Source organism: Fukomys damarensis, unplaced genomic scaffold, assembly GCF_012274545.1.
Source record: "Fukomys damarensis isolate Sample0158 unplaced genomic scaffold, DMR_v1.0_HiC HiC_scaffold_26, whole genome shotgun sequence".
Classification (NCBI taxonomy): Eukaryota; Metazoa; Chordata; class Mammalia; order Rodentia; family Bathyergidae; genus Fukomys; species Fukomys damarensis.
Window position 1 is genome coordinate 36,557,167 of NW_022900938.1, and position 8,156 is coordinate 36,565,322.

The 8,156-nt window shown below is 39.8% G+C and overlaps 1 protein-coding gene across 1 annotated transcript in view; it reads right to left on the reverse strand.

Moving 5' to 3' along the window:
* Galnt5 (polypeptide N-acetylgalactosaminyltransferase 5) overlaps positions 1–8,156 on the reverse strand; it is a 39,091-nt gene that overhangs the window by 10,591 nt on the left and 20,344 nt on the right. The window contains exons 4-7 of the mRNA XM_010607012.1: positions 4,654–4,789; positions 3,627–3,746; positions 1,507–1,624; positions 183–506 (exon numbers count right to left, since the gene is read on the reverse strand). Of these exons, the coding sequence (XP_010605314.1) occupies positions 183–506; positions 1,507–1,624; positions 3,627–3,746; positions 4,654–4,789 (698 nt within the window). The remainder of the gene's footprint in view (positions 1–182; positions 507–1,506; positions 1,625–3,626; positions 3,747–4,653; positions 4,790–8,156) is intronic.

The following is an 8,156-nucleotide window of genomic DNA, read 5'->3' on the forward strand; positions in this document are numbered from 1 at the left end:
CTCCCCCCTTTTTTTTTTTTTTTTTTTGTACCGGGGATTGAACTCGGGTCCTTGCGCTTGTTGGGCAGGCGGCGGAACCACTGAGCTACATACCTGGCCCTTCCACACATTTTTGAAGTGTGTTTTTAAATGTTTGACTTGTTTCTTATGGATCAAGATTTTACGTTGTCATGTGAACTTACCACACCACTAGCTCTCACTATGGGAGCTTTTAAGTCAGGAAAGACGTTCTCCAAGTACCACCGGAAACTTTTGCACTTCAGTTTCTCCCGCAGCTCCTTTTGCTGGGTGAGGTTGCCAGCATCCAGCCCCTGGTCTATGAGGTGGGCCCCGTGGCCGTAGAACAGCTCTTTGTACTCGTCCAGCCAGACCTCAGCAACCCGCACCAGGTTACGCTCCACGGTCTTCATGCGGTCTTTGGGGAAGGAATACGGATTGTCACTTCTGAAGATGTGACCTACTCGGGAGCAGGGAATGATCTCAATTTCGCCACCACACATCCACACCTGGAAAAGTGTGACAATAAGCATCAGTTATCAAAGAACACTTCACAGGTCATGGGCAACGAGCAATAACTAAAGACCACATGGGGACTGCTTCTTCTTGCCTGGTGTAGTACTTTGAAGTTAGAAAGCACTTCTTTGATTAAAAAAAAAAAAACTCAACAAGTTCATTTGGTTATGTACATTGTGATGGTGAACTACATTAAGATTAATAAAATAAATGTTTCTCCTTTCTTAATTTATAATGCAAACCTTTTTTCCCCCTAAAGAAATCTTCCCAGAATCCCAATGTGTAACACGTGAGTTCCTGTTGTGGATGAAAGAAGGAAAGGTGAATGAGCGTCAGTTTGCTCACCTTCCCTCTCATCTTGGGAGATCCATAAGCCCTGTAGCCCACAACATAAACACCTCTGATCATCAGGAGCTCTGGGGCCATACCCCTTCTCACGCAGACTATCCCAACCCACAGGGAAGTAGTTGCTTTGCGGATGCTTCTCCTCCTGCCATTGCTAAGGTTCTCTCAGATACTGATCAATGATAGAATAAGCGACTGAATAAAGTCCCCGAGGGAGCTGTGCTGTGGGACACAGCTGGCCTGTTGTGGCCTGATCCAGAGGTCCTTTTTGTCACTTCTGTCCTATACATTCTCTAAGATCACCTGGTAGAGACTGATTTTAGGACTTCCAACTTAGTAGAGAGATATCCCAGAGAACTTATTTTGCAGCAGGTATCAATCCGATTGCATTACACTGAAAGGCAAGAAACCACTCCTCCTTTACTTAGATATACAGGTGATACTGTGAAATATTAAGAAACCCTAATAATTTCACAAGAGTTATCAATTCTTCCAAATTTAATGTGGGCCAAAGTCAGAAACCCTAAAAGTTTGATGAAATTTACTCTCAGTGTTAGTTACATATATGATTATATTAGCAAAATTAAACCAATTAAAATGATAAAACATTAATTATAAAGAAAATTTGAAAAAAACGTTTTATGATACCTTGAATGAGAGCTCCATATTTTCTCCACCCCAAACATCAAGGCCAGGGTCATAGGTTCCAAGTTCAAAAAAGTAATTTTTATCAATAGAAAATAATCCACCTGCCATGACAGGGCACCTACATAAAGAAAAGATTGTCTTTTTAAACTTACATCTTACAGGAACTCATTTTTTTTTACAGGAGCTCAATTTGTAGCATGGGTCCTTTGTGCTTTTGCTCTTATGTGGCTATGGGGTGCAGGGAGATTTTGGGATGGAATCACAAATAGACCTTCAGTGATAAGTTGTCCATGATCATAGTGGCAGAGCTTGATTAGGGTCAGCAAAATGTGGTCTGAAACTAAGAATCTTTTCTGTCCTAACTCTGACACTGACTCTCCAAGGTTGTTCTTTTCAATAAAACTTACTTAAGGTTAAGCTAATACCAGGCATTGTTGTATTATCTGTTTATGAACTTAAGTTTCACAAAAATCCTGGGAGTGTACACCATTATTAAGATAGTGCATCACATGAAGAGAAGGTAAGAAACTTCCCCAAGGACAAGAGAGAGTGGATCACACATTTGAGTTCATACTTAGGTAATCTGTCTTGATTCTGTTCTCTGTCATGCCATAGCACCGTACCCAACTATGCACAAATTGAACAGACAGCCTGCTATGTGACAAGCCCTGTGGAAAGCACTTTATAAATATATTCTGATTAAAGTATCAGAAGAATTAATAGTAGCAACTTCTATTATCAAACAACATATTCAAGGTTGTTTGAGTTTATAGTACTAGTAAGTTGTATAGTTGAGACTTAAAGGGGTCTGACTCCAGAGCCTTCACAGCTATTATGGATCACATTGTAGGCAGAAGTTGGAAAAGCACTGATCACTTCCCATGGTGGTCGTCACTCAGTCAGCTGAAAGTGGAGAGCCTGCTTTGCCATTAGGATGCACCGTACTCTCAAGGGTAAGATAATTCCTGACTCACACCTCTCTCCCCTTTCCGCCACTTATGTACCTAATCCTACCTGTGTTCAAATCATCCCTACCAAATTATTCAGAATGCATTCCCTTCCTAACATTATGCTGAATATAATTTCAACTCAACCACTGGACTGACCCTAAAAATACTACTCTGATAAAAGCAGAGAGTTTCTTTAGGCTTGGGATTAGAAAAACAGTATTAAATTTAGACAGGTCTGGGATGGACCCCAAATTATTCCTTTGTTGTCTGTGTATCCCTGGGAAGATTTAACTGCTCTAAGTCTGGATATCTGCATCTCCATAAATTGAAAGCTACCCTTCTTGTAGGGCTAAGAAGGTTGAACACTTGGCATTCAATGCACCATAGATGGTAGAAATTCTTCAGTCCCTGGAGTATCAATGCAGCCATAGGAGAAGTAATTTCCTAAAGAGTAAGTTTGGGAAAGTAGGCTGCAGTGCACAGCTTGGGCTTTCTCCCGGTACTTGTTAACTTGTGTCTGCTTGAGTTCTGTGTCCAAGAGGGGAAAAAGCGCCTTCCTTCTTGCCTGGGGCTGTCTGGTCCCTGTCCTGCAGCTTTAGACTCCAGGGAAAGAGACAAGAGTAGCCAATTTGGCTTCAAGTCTGGCTAGTGCTCTCTCATCTGCCTTCTTTAGTGATAAAGTCCATATTTCAATTTATATTGAGCTTCTGTGTCTATTGTTTAATTTATTTACAAAATTTGGCAACTGTCCCATGGAAAGTAGGATTTGACTGTGAAAGAAAATCTCACCACAGCTATTATTATAGTGATATTTCTATTACTATTATTTACTCTTTTAATTTTTATTCATATTTATTTAAGATTATGTGTATTTATGCAGCACATTCAACTAATATTTGTTTCATAGGTTACAAAGCCCAGAGAACAAGAAGTGTTAGTGGATTTCTCTAAGCTCATGGCTGAATAGTGTTCAATTGCCTATTTAAAAATGAGTTTGGTACTGGAAAACTAATATATCAGGGAAGCTTTGCTTTAGTAATCTATTGGCTAGACTTGTAAATCTTGATGTTTATAGAATAATAGGTTAGAGCCTTTTGGTGAATTTGATATCTGTGCCTTTACAAAAAGATATATATGACTGTTTCTTAGTCTTAAATTTCACACACTTACCTTATTATATCAGTTTCTTTAATTCTGTTTTTTGCAATGACATCTGGAGGAATTGTTCTCCAACCAAAGTTCATGGGCCACACAAAGACGCCTCTTTGAAAGTTGTCCACTGTCATATAACTAGTTCAGTAACAAACAAACATTCACGGTAACAAAGAACAAAGTGCTTCCTGAGATTCTATGCATCTTTATATGCTTCATCAACAGGCCCCATGATTTATTCATGTACAGAACAGGTGATTATGTTGGTGATTTTAGATCATCACCAGTTAGCAGTCATTCAAGAAAATGCAACTGTGTTTGTGGCTAATTGGCTATATTACTTGATTTTAACTTATACTTTAAAAAAATAACGTGTTGTCATTTTTGTGTGTGTGGTTCTTGGAACCTAACCAAAGGCCTTTGGACTGAGCCAGATCCCAAGCCTGTTTTTGTTTTGTTTTGTTTTTTGTACCGGGGATTGAACTTGGATCCTTGTGCTTGCAAGGCAGGTGTTGGCACCACTGAACTAAATCTCTGGACACCAAGCCTGATTTTCAAAAAAAATGTTTTATTTTTAGACGAGGTATCACTAAATCACTAAGTTAGCCAGGCTAGGTTAAACTTGCAATCCTCCTGCCTCGGCCTCCTAAATGGCTGAGATTACAGGCATGTGCCTCCTTGCCTTGCTGTGTCCTGGTCATTTTCGAGAAAGAAATGAACAATTTAGAAGTACATATTTGTTTAATACAAAAAGAACTAAAATTGAGGAAAATAAATATCTTGGGATTCAGCTGAACATAAAGGGGGATGATTTGATAATCAATAGTGGGCCTTCTTGGTATTTAGCATTAAGAATGAGCAGTAACCAGGTTATTGGATTAACAAGTGCTGCTCACAAGATATCTATCACATATTTTCATTTATTCAAGTAGAGAAACAATGCATTTCTTAGATTTTTCAAAAATGCTCCTATTAGCACTAGCACTTTCTACTGCTTGTGGGTAAAGATGTACTTAGAAGTACAGATGGAACATGGCGATCTTACCTCATATCTTTGTCATTGATAACTTCAATTACTGGACAGGCCACTTTCTTTCTGCTTAAATAAACTCTTTCCAGAAGAGGTTCTAACCAACCAACATTACATTCCACGTGAGAATCTAGGAATGTCAACACATCGCCTAGAGAGTGCAAACAAAATTTAAACGTACGATCTACTGAGTGCATACCTCATGCAAGGAGGCTGTGGGGATTACTCCAGAAATGTGGTAGTAAAGACAGAAGTCTTTTATTCCTACTGATTTTCCGGTCTCTGCAATCTCATTCTATAATAATATGAAGAAATTCTGTGCATAAGAATTTTGATGGGTAAGTATCATTTGTGCTTAGAAAGAAAAGAAAAATAACCAATAAACTATAGAGTGGGAATCAAGTCTCTGAATGGGATGTTTAGGATTTGGGTTGTAGCTAAAGTTATTTTTATGGAAGGTGGGTACCTTAATCCTAAGGGTAGAAGGTGTGGGAATTCATTTTTTTGAAAACCAGAGACACACTGAAATAATAATTTTAGCCACAGCAATGATAATAGAAACACTTTATGTAATAGGGCCAAAATTAATTAAAGTGGTGGAACTAGGAAGAGCAAGAGATGTTGTTAGAAGAGCTACTGGATAGGGGAGAGGGGAGTGGCGAGTTGTTGCTTGATAGGTATACAGTAGAAGTATTTTTGTGGGATGAAAAGAGTTCTGCAGATTGGCTGCATGATATTGTGAGTGTACTTTACTGAACTTACACTTAAAATGACTAAGATGGCAAATTTTATATTGTGTGTATCTTAAAACAGTTTATAAAAAGTGTTGTTATAAGACAAAAAGAAACTGAGAAGATAGAAATATTTATAAAAACTATTTTTTTATAACTGTTGTGTGAAGTAATGCGCTCACCCTTCCAATGAAAACTCAGTAGCATGCATAATGCTTTGAATGATTTTGTACAAGTGGAATCTGTGTGTGTGAGTGCATGCATGCATGTATTTAATAATAATTTATAAGATCAGGTCCCAGCCCAAATCTCCTGTGATCTCGCAGGCCCGTCCACAAGGAATGACAAGGTATCCATCCACCTGTCAGACATCATGAAGGAAGGCTGCCCTTCCACCCAGACTTGGTGCCAGCCAGGGCACTACAGGCTCTTCAGGGAGCTGCAGCCAAGGGATTGGGCCCTTCCTACCTCCACTGGCCTTGCTCTTCTGTGTAGCTTCACTAGTAGTCCAAGTGCCTCTCTCCAGAGACCTTTCTCAGGCCATAGACTCTGTCAAGGCCACAGCCCTTGGAGATGGAGTTGGTGTTGAACATATTGTTCTCCACTCTGATTCAGAATTCAGTGCGCCATGGTACTGATCTCTGCTTCACCACCCGGTGCCTTTCCATGGGAGAAGCCAGCCCTTTCTCCTGATTAATTCCTTACTGGTACTTTTGCTGTGAGCAATTAAACCTGAACGGTCATGTTTTCATCGATCCCTCCAATACCTGGCTACTCAGCTAACATTGGTTACCATTACTGTTTAGTCTATTCCAAACTCTGTTCCAAGCATTCTACCCGGTTGTCATTTTTATTCCTTACCACAGACCTAAAGAATAAGTCTGATTTTTATTCCTCTTTAAGAGATAAGGAAACTGAAGAACAAAGAACTAAAATAACTCTTCCAAGGCTTCCCAGCTAATTAGTACTAGTATAGTATTAGAAAAAAGGGGGCTCATTCCATAGCTTATGTTCTTTAAAAAAATGCAAAAAGAGACAGAACTGTAAATATGAGAAGACTTACAAACAAGGAGAGCAGTTACCTGGGTGATACAGCATGATCACTGAAATTTATAAACTCTCAATCCGTGAAATTCAGTATTATCTTAATTACCTGGTCATCAAGGGAATTTTTGCAAGAGGATAAAGATCCAAATTTTAGGTGAGGAATTCTTGAAAAGTCTCCTTAGACAGAAATAACTGCATTAGGCAGAAACTTCCTGTTGTCTCCTCTCTTGAAGGTACTGGTTACATCTCCTGATCATACAGGGGAGTCCTATTTTTAGGGCACTCGAGCTTGTCTTATAATGAAGGGCTATTGCCCTTGTTCTGTTCTGTGTGTATATAATATACTCTCTAAATTTACATGAAACCTAACTCTCAGGGTGATGGTATTTAAGAGGCCTTTGAAGAAGATTAGGTTATGAAGGTGGGGCCCTCTTGAATAGGATCAGTGCCCTTATAGAAAGGTTCAAGGGAGCTTGTCTCAGCCCTTCTTTCCCTCCTGGTGTGCTGTGAAGGTATAACTACAAGGTGCCATCTTTTTTTTCTTTTTTTCAGTAATGGAGATTGAATCCAGAGCCACTGTACTGAGCTGTATACCCAGTCCTTTTTATTATTTATTTTGAGACAGGTTTTTGCTAAGCCATTAAGTCACCTTGGCCATGTTCCAACTTATGATCCTCTTTCCTCAGCCTCCCAGACTAAGCCCCACCATGCCCAGCTGCAGTTGCCATCTTTGAAGCAGAGTATGTCCCTTCAGACCCTGAATCAGCCTAGACACTTGATCTTGCACTTCTGAGCTTCTGGGACTATCAGCAATAAATGTATACTGCTTAAAAAATTACCCACTCTGAGACACTTTGCTACTGCAGCCTGAACAGACTGTCACACCCACTATCGTGTCCTATTGCACAGCCCTCTCCCCCATGGTGGGAAATTTCACAGGAATGTCTAGATGCATGGGGCTTGTATGTGTGGTTGTGAAGGTCACTTGGCTAATTGCATAGATTCTGCTAAGTCCAGTCTTCTGTCTCTTGCCACTTCTACTTGTGGTCCACCCAGAAGTCTTACTGGGTCCGAGGAGCTTGGGTCAACTTACTTAGTCCTCAGTGACAGCTGGGATCATCTGCGTTCGCTTCTTGCCTGGCCCAGATGTTCACAAAGATTCTTATTCTTTAGTTGCCAGGACCCAAGGGAATCCACATTTGCCCAAAACATAGTCTAGAATTTTAAATGGTTTTAATTGGGCCAGGAGGAGTGCACTCCTATGCTGAAATGCCAGTGCTCCACTCCCTGACATTTTACTTTCAAAGAAGATCTCAGGACTATGATAGATAAAAAGGAGTTCTTGCTATCTCTGTCTCTTGGCAGGATTTCTCCTCATAGTGGATGCTGTTTATGGGTGTTTTGCACAGTGTTGCTGAGGGGTGGAGAAGAGTGATGTGATTAGGACAAAATGTAGTTAAACACAATCACCTTCTCCCCAGCTCTACTTTTCCTAGCAAATTACTGAACTTTGTTGAGGTCTGTCTTATGCGGATAGTTCTAAGATCTCTGTAACACCTAATTTTCAGTCAATGGATAGTACTGTTTACTTTTTTTCAATGAATGTTTAAACTCAAGCTCAGAATCATTAATCCAATCTAGACTGAAAATTGGCAGGATTTTCTGTGTCCTAAGACTAATTCCAGTAATGCTGGATTGTTTGCAGATGCATTTCATTGCATTTTTTTTTTTTTTTTTTTT